At 45.9% G+C, this 20,038-nt stretch overlaps 1 protein-coding gene across 1 annotated transcript in view; it reads left to right on the top strand.

Annotated features, from left to right (window-relative positions):
* Positions 1 to 14,896, top strand: part of LOC135920964 (uncharacterized) — a 39,039-nt gene extending 24,143 nt beyond the window's left edge. The window contains exons 5-7 of the mRNA XM_070540396.1: positions 4,465 to 4,634; positions 7,243 to 7,537; positions 12,665 to 14,896. Coding sequence (XP_070396497.1) covers positions 4,465 to 4,634; positions 7,243 to 7,537; positions 12,665 to 12,689 — 490 coding nt within the window. The 3' untranslated portion in view covers positions 12,690 to 14,896. The remainder of the gene's footprint in view (positions 1 to 4,464; positions 4,635 to 7,242; positions 7,538 to 12,664) is intronic.
* Positions 14,897 to 20,038: the final 5,142 nt, after the last annotated feature.

The raw sequence follows: 20,038 nt of genomic DNA, 5'->3' as shown, positions 1-20,038 counted from the left end.
CACACTTCAGCGACATCCCATACACTAGGGAGAGGCCGACTTCGATAAACGAAGACATTTGCTATGGATCCTGGCACACACTGGATTGAGCACCCCCAACAAAGCGGCTCATGGCGTCGCTCGAGGCCTAACACCGAACATCATCGGAAGATGAGCCCCCGCGGGTTACCGCAAACGTCTGGGCGTAAGACGATTGTATGAACAGGTTCCACGACATCACGACACACTACCAGTTGCAAAGACGCGTATACCCATTCCCTCACGCTAGGCTAGACAGGAGACAAGCAGTACACTTCAGACAATTACAAACGGATTCTTACAGAAACCCCAGACTCCTGCATGCCATGTATACAGACGTGTACACTACAAGCAGTTGCACATCATGTGGCGAGGTTGCCACACTTATTTACATGCTATGGGAGTGTCGGGACTTAACAAACAAGTCGGGCAGCGCCGACCCCTCTGTATTTTCCACCTCCAGCTTCCGCTCGCGCTCAGACCACATAATAAGAGTCAGCACGGTGGCAGACAATGTCAAGAGGAAAATTGGTACGGCTCGGCTGACGGATTGGGACGCCTTTGGAGCACACTGTCGACAGCTAAAGGGTAACATTACCTCGGTTGAAGAGTGGGGCCAGCAACTCAAGCAAATTCAGGAAATGTACACGCAAGAAGTGCATAGAACCGAACAAACACAGGAAGTAGACAAGCGGCTCCTCAGGCTCTGGGAGGCTAGACGCGGGCTCACCAAGAGATGGAAAAGACAAAAGCTAAATAAGAAGCTAAAGAAGAAGATAGCGGACATCACTAGGCAGACGGAGGAGTACGCGACGCAGCTGGCCAGACAGGGGTGGCAACAGTTTAGCAACTCGCTGAACGGGACCTTAAGTACGGCCAAAACGTGGCGTATCCTCAAGGCCCTAATGGACCCAAGCAAGAACAAGTCCGAAAGTGGCAAATCGATCCAAAGACTGGTCCACCAGTACGAAGGTTCCGAAGAGCAGCTCCTGAAAGAAGTCCGAGAAAAATGCTACGGGAAAGACCAAATCAAAGGTTACAAAGGAGATTATCTCGGTGAGGAAAACCCTAAAATGGACCGACCCATCACAAGAGCGGAGGTCACCGAGGCCGTGAGAGCGGCCACCAAGAATACAGCGGCGGGAGCAGACAAGATTCGAAACTCGCTCATACGAAACCTAAGCGACGAGGCAGTCGATCAGATGACGTCGTACCTCAACATGCTCTGGCAAGAGGGGAAGGTACCGGCGGAATGGAAACACGCCATCGTGGTCATGATACCCAAGCCGGGCAAGAAACTACAGATCGAAAATCTCAGGCCGATCTCGCTTACGTCGTGCCTGGGAAAACTGTATGAGAGAATAGTCACCAGAAGGATCCAGCAGTACCTGGAGAACGGGAGGTTGTACCCTGACAGCATGTATGGCTTCAGGGCCAACCTATCGACGCAGGACGTCCTCCTGCAACTCAAAGAGGAGGTGCCCGACACAATGCCCAAAGCGGGTGAAAAAGTTGTGATGGCGCTCGACATCAAAGGCGCCTTCGACAACGTCAGCCACGCGGCCATAATGGAGGGCCTCAACAACACCAACTGCGGAAGGAAAGTACACGACTACGTCAAGGACTTCCTAACCGACAGAACGGCAACGGTAGGGCTGGGGGAGTTGAGGAGCGACACCTTCTCCACACGGTGTAAAGGCACACCCCAAGGCTCCGTGATATCGCCCGTGCTATTTAATGTGGCGATGATCGGCCTGGCAAAACGACTCGGCGAGACTCAGGGCATCCAACATGCGATGTACGCGGACGACGTCACGGTTTGGGTCACGCAAGGTTCACTGGGAGAAAAACAAGAGAAGCTACAAAAGGCTGCACAGTGTGCCGAAAAGTACACCAGAGAAAGGGGACTGGTATGCTCCACAGAAAAATCCGAATTACTGAGAGTAGGTAGACACCCCACCCAAGCAACGCTGTAAGTAACGCTTGATGGTCAAAACATCCCGGAAAAGAATATGATCAAAATCCTGGGCATGTGGCTACAGGGCAGCAGAAAATGCAGCCACACCATCAGCCTGCTGAGCAAAGTGACGGAGCAGGTGGGCCGGATGATCAACAGGGTCTCCCAAAAAAGATACGGCATGAAAGAGGAAGACACACTCAAACTCGTCGGCAGCCTGGTCGTCAGCCGAGTCATCTACTCGCTACCATACCACGCCATGACCAAAGGAGAGAGGGAACAGGCGGACACGATAATCAGGAAAGCATACAAGACGGCTCTCCATCTGCCAAAAAACACTTCAAACGAAAAACTGCTCCAACTGGGCATCAACAACACTTTCAGCGAACTGGCGGAAGCCCTGCTTGAAACGCAAAAAGCCAGACTAAAAAGCACCCCTGCAGGGAGAGCGCTCCTGACTAGGCTGGGACGGGACACGAGTGGACACGTAGATAGATACGCAGACATGCCCGACTGCATAAGAAAAACAATAAGTGTTAGGCCAGTACCTAAGAACATGGACCCCAACCTCCACGAGAGCCGAAGGCAGGCGCGAGCCGAATACGTGGAAAAGACACTCGCGCTACTAGAGAACACGGTGTACACGGATGCTGCCACGTACCCGCGAGAAGGGAAGCGCGCGGCCACGGTGGTGGTGTTGGACGGCGACGGGAATCTGATCACATGTGCGACGGCAAAGGCAGTCGACACAGCGGAGGCCGAAGAAATTGCCGTGGCGCTGGCGGCAGTAGAAGGATATAGGACAGGCAGGCCTCTAAACATCTTAACAGACTCGAAGTAAGCGTCCAGAAATTACACAAGGGGCAGGATTAGCAAAGCCGCCCTCAGAATTCTTGGCGGAGCCAACTTCGCCGAGAGAAACGTTACGCACAAGTTAATCTGGATTCCGGCCCACGCAGGCATAGAGGGTAACGAAAGGGCAGACAGCCTAGCTCGAGAGACCACGTTCCGAGCAGAGCAGTAGCGCGCCCCGGAGTATCACCCACACGCTTGTGAGGGAGGATACACAGAAATCTTAAACTTATACAGAGGGACGAGAGCCAAATATCCCCCACCGCACAAAGCTCTAACGCAGGAGGAAGCAACGAGTTGGCGCAGATTGCAGACAAACTCCTTTCCAAATTTATACATCCTAAACAAAATGTACCCAACACAATACAGAGACACCTGCCCATGGTGCGGGGCCACACCCACACTATACCATGTCACATGGGAATGTAAACACAATAAATCATTCCACCAACACAATAACCCGAGTGCGGAGCAATGGGAGAGTCGGCTTACCAGCTGCGAGCTCACGGCCCAAAGGGCCTTAGTGCAGCGCGCTAGTGAGGTAGCTAGGCTCAGTGGAGCCCTGGAATAGGGGCCCACCCTTGCTGGAAGAGGCTCCAAGTCGCCGGCGCCCAAGACGACCGAGACCTCGAGACGCTAAATCCTTGAAGGAACCAAAATAAAGTTTCTCTCTCTCTCTCTCTCTCTCTCTCTCTCTCAGACCGCAGTGCTGAGCTCGAACTTGACAGCACAACTCTGGGCCGTCCAGCGAGCCCAGGAAGCCGCTTCAAGGCGAGGTCTCGGAACCGCGTCCGTTGTAGGTGCCCAGACCCACTAAAAAGACACCGGACTCGAATCTTGACTTCAAAATAAAAGTTTACACTCTCCTGTCTTAGGCCATAGCCATAGGTGAAGCGATTATACTTGTTCGGCTTACGCGTATCGTCACTGCGTGTTTTTCGCATGCTTCTTGGCCTATATTGCAATGGGACCCGCATACTCACGCACCTTACCTATATTGGCCATATGCGGTAGGTTGCACTCACAAGGTCTGTGTTAGGACTGGACTCCGTGCTGATATGAACACGCGGCAAGCATGCAAATTAGAAGCATCACTGCCAGCAAGACAATCTTGGCGGCGGAACTCCAAAGTGCACATCTTTACCCGGATATGAACGAGCTAAAGCGCCAGCCCTTACCTCCGACGCCTCTTCTCGGGCTGTCTGGTCTTCTTGGAGCTGCGTGTCTGCGCAAGAGGGCCGAACCATAAGGACTGCACCACTCAGAGGACTACTTCATCGAACATTCAGTCGTTTGATCTTCGAATTACCATCTATACGCAGTCGGCGCAGCAGAACATTGAAGCGTTATGCATAGGTGAAGAGCAATTATAAAAATGTGTTCAAAACAAAAGTTAGTAAAAAAATCATGTAGGGTAGTTGAGCCGTCATCCTTTCAGTCAAAAAATGAGCAGAATTTGAGTATGATGTTGCCACGGACGTTTCAATATTCGCTTTGTTGATGTAAAATGTTGCCCAAAAATCGTTTATATGCATATAATAGGAAATGCGGTATATTCTCAAGTGACGAAATAACGAAATTTACATACCATCTAGCTCTACCATGTTTTACCGTCTTTTATTTTGTTCTATTTCCAGCAGGAGTGAGGACAAGGCCCGACGATCCACCCTCTGTGCCATGGCTGGAAGCCACTTAACCCTACCAAGCAACCTATCGTGCGGCTGTGGGTCGAGCGGGTATGATACACCAGGGAATCCTGCACTCCAGGGAGACGACCCTGCACCCCAGCAGCCACAAGTTGGTGAGGGTAAGCCACGCGAAATGTTTCAGACTCGTGATGAGCTCCTCTGGGGCGGGGACGCAAATGGGGCGAGTGAGTTTTACATTGTTTTTGATAAAAGCGCTGTTTTCCACTGGATGGCTCCGTGCTTCGTCTTTTGCATAGTCTCGCTCACTGTAGCGCGCTTTATGTCTCGAATTCAGGCTATTCCTTTGCAAAATAATATGAGACAAAATTGCGCACTCTTGCCCCCAGTTTGCGCTAATGAATCAGGGAGGCGTGAAAGTGGTGTTTGATATGTATTAGAGGACAATCCGGCGGTGAGGATCTGCCAACAAAGCAAAAATGTCACACGCTTTGAAATTTACTTCAAATTACACCACCTGTAAACTTAAGCTTGGTTGCTGGAAAAGTTTCTGGATGGTTCGCTGCTCGCTCCGCTAGGTGTCTGACGCCACTAGCATCTTGTTCTCGTTGTCGCATTCCATAGGCAATTTTTAATTGAGCTGCATAAAGCGAATTAAGCCAACTTGTCGGCCCGAAATTCATTCTTTCATAATAATAATAATAATAATAATAATAATAATAATAATAATAATAATAATAATAATAATAATAATAATAATAATAATAATAATAATAATAATAATAATAATAATAATAATAATAATAATAATAATAATCAGCCTATTTTAGGTCCACTGTTGGATGAAGGCCTCCCCCTTCATTCTGCAGTTACTCCTGTCATGCGCAAACCAATTTCATCACCACACCGAGTCTCCTGCTGTCCCCAACTGAGTTTCCCTTCTCTATGCATCCATTCTGCAACCATAATTACGAACGCGTTATCTAAGCTTTGCATTACATAACCTGCCCAGTTCCATTTCTTTCTCTTAATGTCAATTAGAATACCGTCTATTCTCGTTTGCACTCTGAACCACAGCGCTCTCTTGCGGTTTCCTAACCTTAGGCTTATCATTTTTTGTTCCGTCCCTCTTTCTGCGGTTGTTAACTTGTTCTCGAGCTTTTTGTCAATCTGCACGTATGTGCCCGACATGATAGTAGCGCTAGAATGCACTGATTCCCTCCTATGATCCTGTTATGGCAGGACTTGGTCGCGCGGTGTCGGCAATCTGATGACACGCCGCCGCAAAAACGAGCCACCGCAATTTATTCTGACCAGCCAGCTATGGTGTATGTGGTTCCCGGCAGAAATATTTGGACACGCCTACTTAATCCGGGAACGCCCCTGTAATTTTTTTCCCAGTCCCATACTCCTATGCCGCTTTTCTTTAGCAACGGACTCCTGCCTCTGATGGTCGAACCCTTGCACATGTGACCTTAAGCTTCGGAAAATGTGCAAACACAGGATAAAAAGCAACAGCAGTACAGTAATTTCAAAAGTATAATAATTACTTGATAAATATTGCCGAAATGGTAGCGAAATAACTAGACGCACGTTATAAAGCCGGCGTGGAGGCAAGGAGCTTTTAGATGACGTGCGACTACAGGTAAGACAAACGCGGCTAAAGAATTGAAGTGGACAGGGTAAACCACTTATGTGATGGAGCACGGTAATAAAATGAAATATAGAAAAGCGTAATTAGGTGTTCAAGAACTATGAATCCACCGAAAAGTTCGGATCAAGGGCAAAGCGACATCGACCATTAGGAGCGCAACATCACCTATAGAGATAGACGCTGTTTAAATCGGTAGCACACTGCATGGCGGCCAAGATGGATACTGTGCGACAGACAAAATTCCTTTATGTAACAAGCTATCACTTGATCTTGAATAGTAAGAAAAATGAGTCAAAAGAAGAGCAAAGAATGCATTCGGGGTTGTATCGCTCCGGTAGAAAGCACACTTTATTTACAAGTATGCTTAGTATATTCTATATTTCTACTAAGGCCTCGCATCATTTTTTTCAGTGAGCCATATACGGAACCTGATGGCTACAAGACTGGCACATGACACAAGCGTTTGAAAAAATTGATTAGGGAAAGCGGAAACTTTCTTTAAGTTTCTGAACTTTCCGAACTACAGGTTTTCTTGCTATCAAGAGACTGACGTAAGTGATTAAAAGGTTCCTAATGGCTAAGTGCGTGAGCGCCACTGGATACGCTGCAGAACGAATCCGAGTTCTAAAGTGAGGTATGCGTGCTCATTTTTCGCTCTGAAATCTTGTTCGTATACAAGTCTTCCTGTGTCAGATATACAAGTTGTCTGGAGCCTAGGCTTACATTAGGGATAATGGCCAACAAGACGACAGCAAAATAGCGGGGACGCCGGCGAACGTGGACGAACAGCGGCATATTTTATTCCAAACTGCACAGCAGTGCTTGCCATTCCTCATGGCACTTCGGCATGAAAAAAAAGAGTGTTTCTCAATTTTTCGCTGATCTGTTTTAGTGCCAATGCAATAAACTACAAAAATGTTCGGCTCACTTGTCTCCATGCCTGGCACTTTCTGATGCAATGAGCTTCTGCCCAGAAAGCGTGCACTGTCTTCTAACGGGTTTTATTTGAAAAAGTGTCTCAGGCTGACACCGCGTAGACAATACCCCTCTTAAACACTATTTCTGAAGTTGACGCTATAATTAATAAATTGTGCTTCTTGTGGATCTCTCTGCAGGTGAAGACGATGCGTGGCCAAGCCAGCCGGGGACAAGGGTCAGCTTGTATTTCACACCGCTGAACAACCCTGCCGGTACACTGACGGCTGGCCTTTCACACTCCTCGCATCCCCCTTCACCAGTGGGCTCCGAGGCGATGCTCGGAGCCTTATGCACTGGGCTGTGGGGTTCGAATTCCCTGGAGAAGAGGGATTCCTCGTCTGCGAGGCAACGCGCGATGGGCAGACTGGGGAACTCGTCGCACATTCCACGTGGCGGACAGCCGCTGTGGTGGAGGCCACCCGATCCAGGAGGGTGAGAAATGCAGACGTTGTAGGCGATACACATTTACATCCATCCTACCATATGGAGCACTACTCAAAACTTTGCGAGCTTAAGCATAAAATTTATTCTCGTCAAATCAAACGCTTGAACAAACAGGTCGCAGTTCAGCTTTAGCTTTTGCTTCGAGTTAGCAGCCGAGAATCAGGGAACTCACGTGTAGTCGGTCCGAAAGAAAGGGGGTAGACAGCGTAAGATAACACGACATTCATACTTCCATAAAACGCAGATACCTGCGTTCTGTGATTTGAGCAGCGTATAACCATTTGTACAGTCAGAGGGATTTTCGTTCCAATATACAACGCCTAGGGCGCACGAATAAAATGTAGATACTAAACGCGTAAAAGCAAATCGGAAACGTACATCTGGCCGCAATTGTGGAGCACGTACTGCATTGGAACGCCATTAGTTAGTGCATCTTTACCGCCATTTTCTTGCGCAACGTTTCACGATATGTGAGGCAACCTCCCCAAAACAATTCTAGAATGGTACACGCAATGAGTGAGTTAGCGCAAGGGCCACCCACCATCACGACATCACGAGGTGCTCAAAATTGCAACTTGTTCTTCGTTGAATCAATAGTTGGCGGACTTGGCCCATCGCTGGCTCTTATATTTTCTATAGATGATTAGCATCTCACTTTGCAAGTTATAATTCTTAAGCCGATTTTCCTATGTCCATTCAATTGTTACGTCGCCATTATGTTGTCAAGTCGATTACATAGGTTTCAACTTACCCGCAGCTTCATATCCCAGGACGAGAAATCTTCCCAATGTTCAGATAATTGTAACAGTGCAAGACGTGTCGTACGAATCCTGCATTAGGACGAGAAATTCGCTCTTTGAACCTTTGCTGCGCTCGTTCACTCTGTTACGAGGGAGGCCAAGGCTGAATGCAGCAAGGCGCGCCTAAGAGCTGCGGTCTATGAGAGCCTGCAATGAAAGTACAAAATTTGATGCTAGCTTGCTAGCACTTGTGACATCCCACCAGCAGCAAGTGACAGGTGCGAAACAATCGCATCTTTTCGTAATTCAGAAATTTCGTCAGAAACGCCCCTACAGTTATCGAAGTATGTGCACACATTGTTCAATTTTCTCATCTGCGCATTGCCCGCTTTCATTATCGATCTCATCAAACTGGTTGAGGCCAGTATAAAGTCAGTATAAATGCCAGCATTATCGGCAGTTATGAATCTTATCACACAGGATACGACCCCTATCAATCCTTATCGATTGTTACCTTTATCGGACTCGATCCAAACTTTAGCAACCATTTTCGATCGTTACCAACTTCACCATTTACTTCCTATCAAGCGTGATATGTCCTTCTAGCCCTTATCGAACAGCCCCCGACCCTGAACAACTATTATTTGTCCTTACCAGTCATATCAAACGTGATCCGACGAGTATAAAACCTGATCGGTTCAATCAGAATCGCCCCGACCATTAGAAACCTTGATCGCTTATTTGCACCTGATCCATCCGCGTCGATCTAATACAGACCATGATGAGACCTCCCATAACACCTTATCACTCTTTATCGTCCATATAAAGTCAATGACTGCTTATCTGTCTGTGTCCCTCCACGCGATGTGCATGAACTCTCAGAGATTGATGGCAATTTGATCAGTGAAGGTGCATGCCAACGGAAAGCGCATTTCCTGAGCGTCGAAACGCATCGTGCATGTGGCGTGCTTCGCGAATAACTTTCGCATAAGATTTTTGTGCCTGCAATGCCTTGCTACATGACGTGCATTATTTGCGGAGCTTATTACCACACCATTCTATCAATAAAATCGCTCATGCCTAGTCTTCTATTTTCGCCAAATTATTCCTAAGGGATTTGAGACTGACAACCCACCAAGAAATTTCATGGAACAAAGCATCGGCAGGGCACGCCGTTTATGTTAAATCTACTTAGACCTAAATAAGAACAGTGCCAAAGAACAACAATAGCAATTTTCGAGAAGAGGATGTGGAGCCTTTACGGCAACGGCCGATGACAATCGCCGAGCCGAGCGGGAGACGCCACTCGGTTCCTTAAAGCAACAACAGATGGCACTCGACTCCCCGCATCATACAGGATAGCAATGCAGGCAATCATTACTAAAACTAAAACTACAGCTTCAAGCATGGGCAGGTAATAAGGGCATTTTATGAGAACTTCGGAGTGGCTTCAGATAGGCAGGCGTTTAGATGATAACTCATTTGTGCTTACTCAGTGTATTGAAACATCAAAAGCAGAAATAAGACCATCATTTGCGGCCTTTTTAGCCATTACAGGAGCCTATGACAACGCAGACCGCAACATTTTGTGGGATATTCTGGAATGGAATGGCTTAGGTCACGATTGTCTACAGCTTTTGAGATAGATTTACCTAGAAAATACTGTTTGCGTTGAATGGGAAGGGATGAGGAGCGAGGAGAAAGTTCATATCAATGAGGGACTGGAGCAGGGTTGCCCTTTGTTCCCGCTGCTGTTTATGATGTACATAGTTAGGATGGAGGGGGCGCTAAAATGAAGTAATATCGGGTTTAATCTCTCATACAAACATACGGATAGAGTAGTAGAGCAGTAGCTCATTGGTTTATTTTATGCGGATGACCTTGTGTTACTAGCTGACAAGCAAAGTGATTTGCAACGTCTGGCTAATATCTGTGGACAGGAAGGAAATAATTTAGGTTCGAAATTTAGCGCTAGAAAATGAGGTGTTATGGTATTCAATCAGAACAGTGAACGGACAGTGCAGATACAGGCCCAGGAAACACCTCGGGTAACAAAATATAAATACCTTCGTATATGGATAAACACAGCCAATACATAGTTGGAAACACAGGACAAAACAATAACAGTGAAGGGGAAGAGAAGGGGAAGGGGAAAACTACAAATGAGGCTGTGCAGGGTGACATGGGTTGGACTAGCTTTGTTGTGAGGGAAGCTCGCACTAAAATTGAGCATGAAGAACCGCTGAGGAATATGAAAGAGTGTTCAGGTATCTGTACAGGCAAAACATTTATTCACAGTGGAGGAAAAGAACTAGGAAGCTTACCAGCAAGTATGCGACCTGCAGGGTGGGCAAGATAGCAACAAAGATGGTCAAACGGAAAATCAGAGAGGCTGAAATAATCTCACGGGTGGCGGCAATGGAAAAGAAACCTGCCATGAGTACCTACTTAAGAGGAAAAAATGATATCAGGAAAGAAGCAATTTATGATAACTCAAAGGGAAGCTCATTACTTTTGGAAGCGAGATCGGGATGCCTTTGAGCACGCACCTACAAAGCGAGTTATAAGAAGGAAGAAGAAGCATGGGCTTGCTGTGGTAAAGCTACAGAAACTATGGAACTTGCTTCATTAGATTGTGAAGACGTCTACCCAGCGGTGTTTTTTCTTTACCTAGGTAGGACAATAGGCAGCATACCAGCAAGAGCTTCATGGCGCAGCCCACCGCCATGTGGCAAATCCATCCATCCATCCATCCATCCATCCATCCATCCATCCATCCATACATACATACATACATACATACATGCATACATGCATACATGCATACATACATACATACATACATACATGCATACATACATACATACATACATACATACATGCATACATACATACATACATACATACATACATACATACATACATACATACATACATACATACATACATACATACATACATACATACATACATACATACATACATACATACATACATACATACATACATACATACATACATACATCCAAAGCGCCGGTCGCACGGGGATAGGCAAAAGAACGAGAAAGCTCGTTTTCGCGCGTAGTGCTCGCCGCATGCGTTCCCCGATAAAGATTACGGTTACACATGCTGTAATTTCTCGAATCTTTGGATACTATTGCGTCCTAGTCGTTAAAGCGAAGCTTAAGCGTCTCCCAAGCATTTGGAGTGCAGTTCTTAGGCGCCGGTTACTCCGCTGAACATCGGCATGCCTCGGCGTGACTGGTAACCGAACAAACGAGAGCAGCGAAGGATGAATGAGCGAACGAGCAGTGCATCGGTAGATGAAAGATGGTGAGAGTAAGGAGAGAGAGAGTAATATAGGAAGGCAGGGATGTTAGCAAGTTAATAGTCTGGTTGGCTACCCTACGCTGGGGGGAAGGGAGAAGGAGAGCGAGAGAAGGGAGAGAGAAGGTGTAGATACGTGTACGGACCGCAGTTGAGTTAAAGCCCCTCTCGCAAACCAGAAGTTCTGAGAAAGCATAAAAGTGCCTTCACTGCCTTCTGAACCGATGATCAGTCGGGACGGAGCTCTAGTAACGTCTATTTATTCAGAGGAGAGTGAGAGTGAGGAGAGTCTCATAACGAAAGCGGAAAGGAAGATGAGGAAGCAAGGATGATACGGTAAGGGGAGTGCAACACTAGATATGATCCACGGCGGCAAGCCACTGCGCATGCTTGATTTCGCGCGCGCCGACTCAGGTAGAGATGCGCTCTCACAATGTTTCCGCATCCTTGTTCCTTCTTTTAGAAAAATGAGGGATGTAACCAGTGGAAGTGCTGCGCCGACGAGAGCACACTAGCGTTGAAATTTGAATTTGAACGCTAATGTTCTCACAATTCCAGAATAACAGGAATTCAAAACCCCTTAGATACGGTGCTCAAATTTCGCATTTGGCAGTATCATAATCGTCGTTAAACTTCATATTGTTACGTGTAGCAATATATGGGCTTCTTTATAGCGATTAGGCTTACCTGACGGACGGCTTTACTCATTGGGTAAGCTCATAAATGCTTACACGCCTAATAAATTACACTTGGACAGACCACCAGCTGGAGTTATCAGCCCAGCTGCTCCGACGACTTCGCTATGATTGGTACTCGCGATTTTGCCGGTATTCGCAACTCAGTGTAGATTGAGTGATATTGTACCATGGCGTATCGACTCTGCCCAATTACAGAATCAAGGCGAATAAAATAGTGTTTAAGAGGAAGTAAAGTATTAGTTCACACTGGATAAAATAATCAAGGCAGTTTTATTGACCATGTTGGGCACTGTACGACTGAACTACGAAACGTCATTTTGAATTACGCGTTTTTCTGTTTCCCTTTGCAGGTGGACCTTGGATACCACCACATAAGTGAAGACCAAGTACATGCTATCATGAAAGAGCTGGGAAACCTCGGCCAGTATGACATCAAGAATAATTCTTGTCAAACGTTCGTTAAAGAACTTCTAAGCAAATTGAACATTGAGGTGCCTTCTGACGTAGTCCCGTGCAAAGCCGCAATAGCGCCATACGCATCGACAAGCAAGTAATGCAAGGTGGAAGAGCAAGCTCAAACTGGGATTTAGCCCGCCACTACCATGGAGTTATGTGGACAAAGCATGGATTTTTTTTTTTGATAAGCTCCCCTCCTGGCTAAACTGCAAACTTGTCTTCAGAAATGTTGGCAGGAATGTCTTCAGAAATTTTGACCTGACACTCAATTTTGGTGCTCGTCTTGCATCTAAGTACGTTCAACCAGTTACTAACACTTTGACGTTCGTGATAAGCGTGAACCTAATGTGCGTTTCTGTTGTACTGTGCACTGCCGCTGGAATATGTTGCAATGTTGCTACGGTTTGGAGCGCAAAACCCTAGATTTTCTCTCTATCGTTTTCTTTTCTTTGAGCCGAAAAAATCACCGAGAAGGCTTCGAGTCGAAAATAACTTCTTCTTTTTTTTATTTTGAAAGAAACCAGACAGATACATATTTCAAGTCACACGAATATGCGAAAGGCGTACAAATCAGAAAACAAATGTCAACTCGAAATAATTTCAACATGCACAAATCAACTTGGACAAGTCAGAAGAGGACACCGCGACGCAGCACGGACAACTACGTTGTGTGCGTGATTTCATGAATCCCTTCGCAGTCGCGGCTCAAAGAATAGTATTCCTCTGTTTCACGACCAACTGTGTCGCTACAAGCTGATTAGAGAACAGGGACAGTCAGTCCTCGTATACATGTATGAACGCACGCATGTATGTGAACTCCCTCCAGTGGAAGTGTGCGTGCGTGTGCGCATGCTCTTGTGCCTATCTTGCTCTCTTTATGTGTGTGTTTGCGAGCGTTTCTGTCAGTTTCTATCTCTTTGAGTTGTGCTGTTGTTTGTATATGTATGTGTGTTCGCGCGAGCGCTTGTGAGTTCTTTTGTGCTTGTAAATTCTTGAGTGTGCTTTCCCTCGTCCCACATGAAAAGAGATAACGTCAAACATCCGCAATTAGGATGCTCGCCCGTTAGTGTCGTCAGAACACTACCACCAGATTTTTCTTCCGTTCCGCCTTTCAATCACGGCGCAGCGGAAGCGTATCACGCGCAGCATATTCACTGTCTGTCGTCTGCTCCCTTGCATCCTTATGCGCCATATATACAATGGCGGCTGCGATGGCTCGTGCTCATTTTCCTGGCTCTGGTTATAAACGATCCCATTGCGCTGAGGTTGTGGATAAGGCCGTTGGCTCACGACTAAGGAGAACAGTTGTCACGATTCATATGGGACACGTCCCGCCTTTGGCCGTCGTGGTCCGACTGTTTTGCGGTTAATGTGTGGGGCCGTGCTTTGTTCCGCTATGGCTTCTCCGGGCCACCAGTCTTCGCGTAATGCCTGCCCTGTTGTACCGAATCCGCTGTTCACATTCTGGGATGTATGGGCGCCACCTTGTACAAGATTCGAGAGGCAGGCGACAAAGTTAAACACTGCTGAAAATGTGAGGGCAGAACCTGTGGTGCGATCTTGCAATGGTTCGGAAAGCGAACCGTCACCTGCTTTAGCATAATCGGTCAGAATGGCGCCTTTTGCTGACAAAAACGTCATTGCTATCAATCACGGGAGAGCCAGCGAATGGTTCGGCACGCCTCCATGAACGTATGCGCACCACTAATTATTCCTGCGCTTTCTCCATGCAGCTACAATTCATATCTCAACGTGCTAGCTAGAGGGCAGCCTACCGAAGCCGGAGAGCACTGACCACGCCGTCATGCTTGTAACTCACCCGGTGTTGGAAGCACGTAGAATAATGCCGAAGCGCAAGTGCAAATTTACCGAAGGGCTCGCAAAAGTGTTTCCCCATCAAATAAACGAAGTGTGAAAGAAATGTTGAATCCCTCTTCTGGTATTCCAAATTTCGAATGTTCCCCAACTTATGAAAATCACCCTTATCAATTTTTCAGTGTACTCGCGCGTCGAAGGCCAATAGGAGTAAAGTGCGGTCATGCATCATGATCAATAGTTCTTTGTTCTCCTCCTGTAAAAAAGAAAAGGCAATAAAACGTAACCTCAAAGTACAGAGTACAACCTGGTTTACATTAGGAAAAACAAGAAGAGCTTGTAAAGATGTGTTGTAATTGTACAAGTCCCGTCGCCATCGCCTGGCTCGTACCCAGGACTTCCACCTACTGTAAGGGGGGTTTATTCGGATCATAGGGCAGCAACGACAACCTCAGCACCAGCAGGTAGGGCAAAGCGACCTAACTGGGTATGAGCCACGCGATGGCAACGGGGAGTTTCAGCCTGCCGATCTTCTTCGTCACAGCAGAAACGATAGACGTTTTTCTGTGACGGTATACCGAGTGATGACAGTAGGTAAAAAATGGTGGGGTAATTATTTATTGCCCTTGTTTTCTAAAATTAAGGAAAAATGCAGGCTTTGTCGTCAGAAACCTATACCGAGTGATGGCAGTAGGTAAAAAATGGTGTGGTGACCATTTATTGTCCTTGTTTTCTAAAATTAGAGGTGGCTATGCATTTGACGGCGAACGGCTATACTGACACGTCGGCAATAATCAGCCTTTATTGATCAAATAATTTCATGTTGTAGAGAAATCGTCGATATATATGGTACTTTTGTCAAAACTTAAATTCCACAATCAATCAAATAATAAATGATCAGTCAGTCAATCAATCAATCAATTATTTCAGTGAATATTAATTTATTTAAACACAGGTTGCATTCATTTTATGTGTGGTGTGACTAGCTGTAGATTTCAGAGAGAGACCTTTTAGCACGACCGTGGACATAGAAAAGTAATTGTTAATTTATCAAAATTTGCTCAGTGAAGTGCCAAGAAACAGCATATTGGCCTTGGTACTTGCGCACTTCGCTCAATACGCAAAAAACCATGATCGAGTTATGGTAGTCAAGCAAACTGTCCCAGTTTCTTGACTACCATTGACGTGACGTGAGCTCTTGATTACCATTTCTTGACGTGAGCTCAGTTTCCGGAAGAAGCATCACACACACACACACACACACACACACACACACACACACACACACACACACACACACACACACACACACACACACACACACACACACACACACACACACACACACACACACACACACACACACACACACACACACACACACACACACACACACACACACACACACACACACACACACACACACACACACACACACACACACACACACACACACACACACACACGCACACACACACACGCACACACACACACACACACACACACACACACACACACACACACACACACACACAGATATACATAAAAATTTGCACCCTGTTTATCTTCTCATCAAACATTACTCTTCATCTAGTTGGCATGTCTTTCCTTTATATAACGCTGCGTGCCGCATATATTCAAGCCATGAATGGTGCGCCCGTATCAACGTGACGTAGTGTTCTTAAAAGGAAACTAGTGATTATTTGTGCACAAGATACATGCCAGAGGGGTGGAAAATCGATTTTATGTGTGTGCGTACCAGAACCTCGAATGCAATCAGCCATACGCCGATTTGATTCATACACTTGCCAGTGGAAACTGTCCAATACATAGATATTAGTCGCGTGTGGTTTCTAGTGCGCTACTGATGCTGAAAAGCCGGAGGCCACATGCTTATGCTCATTTACACCTTTAAGGACTAAATTTTTTCTGCAACGATGATCATCCTCATTATATTTCGCGCACTTTCTTTATTTAACTAACTGCACTCGCTAGATTCCTGTCTGCAATGCTATGCCACGCTGGGAGGCTAGTGCTGTTCGTGACCTGAAATAACTGGGAGTGCCGCAGTTATTTTCTTTTCCATCAAGCTATCTATTTTCGTGCACAAATGATTCTTGTGCGACATACGTATAGACAGGCAAGTGAACCAATGAATCTTAATATTTTTTATTAAAGTATGATGTTTTGCGCACCTATACCGCTATCTGATTATGAGGCACGCCACAGTGGAGGACTCCGGAACTTTCGACCAGCTGGGGTTCTTTAACGTGCACATAAATCTAAGTACACGGGTGTTTTCGCATATCGATCCCGGCAATTTCGCCGAGATTTGATCCCGCGACCTTGTGCTCAGCAGCCCAACACCATAGCCACTGTGGCCAATGAATCTCTTTCACTTGTGCGACAATACAGACACATGCAAAGCATCCCACAACGCTCTTATAGTTACCCTTGAAACAAGCTGTTCAGACAGAGCTCATGCTTTACGGAAAACACTGAAATAGGGGTACGAATGAGCACGTTATATCCACGTAAAATACCACTTGAGACGAAATTCAACTTGTTCGTGTTGATCCTTTTGCAGACACGTATGTTGGAACGAAACGTCAAACCTGTAATTTTATCATTTGCTCATTTTATTCGCATGCTCGTCTAACTGGGAGTGTAGCGGTATAGAAATGTACATGACAAGAATTATTGGGTGACAAGATAAGCTGTATAGTGGGGGCAAAGATCTTACAGAGTATATAGGAAGGAACAACGTGTTATGCTGCAACGAGAATGTTTTATTACTTAGGCAAACCAATCTTCTCTTACTGAAACTAACAACAGGCTTAGATTCAAATGACCTTGTATACAACGTCATATTCAGGGAAATGTATGAAGCAGATGCAAACTAGAGTGATTTATGCATTCTCATTAAGAGTGGGTAAACATTCAAAGTTTCGATTTCGAATACCACAAGCTAATTATTCGTATTCAAGAAGGTACAATCCAGTATTTTCACATATTTACACCTGCCTAATATTTTCCAATATCCGATCGTTAAAATCTTGTCAAGTACAGTTATCAATTTCGTGGCGGTCGCCTACGCGACAATCTGTCAGTCTTGCTTTTACTCTGTCCCTTAGTATTTTTCGCCATCTATGCATGAAGCAGTTTGATATATTACGCTGTCAGCAGCGATGTTTTTCTTGCAATGGCCGTTATTACGTTTGGCTACGTCCCACAACTCCTTTGCTGCCTTTTTTTTCTTAATACTCAATCACTCATCATTTCTCGCCAGCCATTTATTTAGAGTTTTACAAATGCTCCATTGCCTACGGCAGCCACTCATTCTCGAAAAGCTTGGTTGCTTGCAACCAGGCTCTAAGGATGCTGAGAGCCTGTTCGAGCTAATTTGCAATGACAATTAGTGATCTTCTATTTATAGCATTTTCTTTGTCCGTGTTATGTAGATGGATGGATGGATGCAAAACTTTAATAAAGGTCCTGACTCAGCGCGCTGCGGGCCGCTCCCACCTTGGGACAGTCAGCCCATGCCCGACTGCCGCATCGTGGGCCCTCTGGACAGCAGATAGCATTATTTTATCAGTCGGTACACCCGTGGTGCTTAAATATACAGAAATTAGTACTCCTGCCACAAATATGGGCGTCTACGTTTGACAGATCTATATTCGATTAGTTATTGGATGCTTACTCCACGTATCCGACCCGTATTTAAAAAGAAATATTCGCTCACCCTTAATTGTTATAAAGGAACTAAACACTACGAACTGCCAACGTATTTCCAAAAGAAAGAAAGAGAAAACATTAATCGATAGTTTATTCAAAGCGGGATTGTGGCGCCGTGTTCCGACGATGTGGCGAAACGCTGACAGTGATTCTACGCGGTAGCGCCAGGGGTCGGCACATTCATTTCTGCTTGCGCCAAGCGAAAGAAGCGAGCGCAATTTAGTTTTCTATTTCTTTTTCTTTTCTTTTTTGCCATGACAAGGCAGTGGCTAGGCTTAATAGGCAAGAGAGCTGGCTGTACTAGTTAGCCATGGAAAGCCTTGACCACTATGATCATGACATTTTAGTAGGGATCCGCGTTTTCGTTTCCCTGCGATAAAATTCGAAAAAAAAATGAAAAGAAAGAAAGTGACGACTTGGATTGATAATGGTAATCTCTGAATTTCGAGGTCCTTGATTTTGTTGCCAAGTTCGATGAAGTGACGCCTGTGCGACAACCTTTGCACGGACGTCGACAGCAAGTTTGGTGTTGCACGCCAGGAGAGGTGCTATATATTCAATAAGAGTTATGCTGCTGTTGCAAAAAAAAAAGAACAAAGAAATAGAGGAAAGAAAGACAAAATAAAATAAAAACGAGACGTGTCATGCATCCGAACATTTATACCCCCGACTTTCGCGTCAGGCGACTCAGTCTGGTACCGCTCTCAGATCGGGAAACCACACGTTAACGTTCATCTGCCAGCAGAGTTTGAAACGTATGGTCTGTCGTATTCTCGAGTTACTGCACTGGGGCATGTCGAAATAGCTCTCAGAATATCAGGCGTCTGCTGCTAAGACACTGCCGAGCTACGGACATTGGAAGCTCGTTTGGAAGCATTGGAAGCTCGGAATGTAAGACATCTATATACGAATTTCTGCCATAATGAAGATAGGAGAGGCCGCGCGGCTGCACAAATGACAAAGGCGATAGTCAGAAAACGGTTCTGCTAGACAACGTGCACTTGATGTGAAGAACACGATTTCATTTTGCGCATACAGAAATTCGTGCGAGGTGAGTCTCTTTGATTGCCCAATTATCAGGTAATCAGTGGAGCGTAGCAGTTGCGCGCTTCGGAATCGGGCAAGTGCGGCATTTTGCGGCGAAGATAAGTGCATGCGAACCCTCTACCGCCTCGTTGCAAGGCGTGTAGTATTGTACAATATGTCCGTCTTATACAACGGTGCGCCTTATAAATGAGGTTTTTCGTAAAGATGGCTGCTCTGGGCCGCATGTGCATCGTGTATAACATGTGCGTCTTATACAATGGTGCGCCTTAAAAGTGAGCTTTTTCGTAAAGATGGCTGCTCTGGGCCGCAAGTGCGTCTTATACAGGACGACGACTTATGCACAGAAAAATTCGCCATTTTCTTACCTTAGAGGGAGCGCAAGAAAACCTAGAAAAGGGCGCATGTGTTCAACTGAATACTCTTCGCAACTACACATATCGATGGAAACACTGCAGACGCCCGGGCTTCAAGTGGCTACATTATGCGTTTAGTTAAAGCATCCGTCTTGTCCTTCTTGCACACTTGTGCTTATTTGCAATATTCCTTGCAAAATGTAGTACGGGCTATGCCTTTTTTCACTGATTCTGAAAAGTGGTTAGGCTACGAGGAATGCTTACTGCTGTACCAACGCCGATTTTCTTATTCAAGAGAAACGGCAAAATGTCCTA

Source organism: Dermacentor albipictus, chromosome 6, assembly GCF_038994185.2.
Source record: "Dermacentor albipictus isolate Rhodes 1998 colony chromosome 6, USDA_Dalb.pri_finalv2, whole genome shotgun sequence".
Taxonomy (NCBI): domain Eukaryota; kingdom Metazoa; phylum Arthropoda; class Arachnida; order Ixodida; family Ixodidae; genus Dermacentor; species Dermacentor albipictus.
This window is presented reverse-complemented; position numbering and strand designations above follow the sequence as displayed.